This window comes from Lottia gigantea (assembly GCF_000327385.1).
Source record: "Lottia gigantea unplaced genomic scaffold LOTGIsca_6784, whole genome shotgun sequence".
Lineage (NCBI taxonomy): Eukaryota > Metazoa > Mollusca > Gastropoda > Lottiidae > Lottia > Lottia gigantea.
In genome coordinates, this window is record NW_008710310.1 from 7,990 (window position 1) to 8,718 (window position 729).

Genomic DNA, 729 nt, shown 5'->3' on the forward strand with positions numbered 1-729 from the left:
TTGCAGTTTTCACAGTAATTCGAATATTCTGTGCAAAAAATGAGAAAAAGTGTGTAAAAAAAGGACATTTATAAATCTGTAAAATGCACAAAATATGGGAAATTGACACGTTATATCCAATGTAAATATTGTAGTCTGTTCCCTTTATATATCCAATGTAAAAATTGTAGTATGTTCCCTTTATATATCCAATGTAAAAATCGTAGTATGTTCCCTTTATATATCCAATGTAAAAATTGTAGTATGTTCCCTTTATATATCCAATGTAAATATTGTAGTATGTTCCCTTTATATATCCAATGTAAATATTGTAGTATGTTCCCTTTATATATCCAATGTAAAAATTGTAGTCTGTTCCCTTCATATATCCAATGTAAAAATTGTAGTCTGTTCCCTTTATATATCCAATGTAAAAATTGTAGTATGTTCCCTTTATATATCCAATGTAAATATTGTAGTATGTTCCCTTTATATATCCAATGTAAATATTGTAGTATGTTCCCTTTATATATCCAATGTAAAAATTGTAGTATGTTCCCTTTATATATCCAATGTAAATATTGTAGTATGTTCCCTTTATATATCCAATGTAAAAATTGTAGTATGTTCCCTTTATATATCCAATGTAAAAATTGTAGTATGTTCCCTTTATATATCCAATGTAAAAATTGTAGTATGGTTCCCTTTATATATCCAATGTAAATATTGTAGTATGTTCCCTTTATATAT

General features: G+C 26.2%; 1 protein-coding gene across 1 annotated transcript; it reads left to right on the forward strand.

Annotated features, from left to right (window-relative positions):
- Window positions 1-127: 127 nt before the first annotated feature.
- On the forward strand, window positions 128-676 carry LOTGIDRAFT_89264 (hypothetical protein; the record flags this gene model as incomplete). The annotated part of the gene is made up of 1 exon (XM_009065116.1): window positions 128-676. A coding segment is annotated over one exon (549 nt), but the record flags the coding sequence as incomplete, so codon positions are not given.
- Window positions 677-729: the final 53 nt, after the last annotated feature.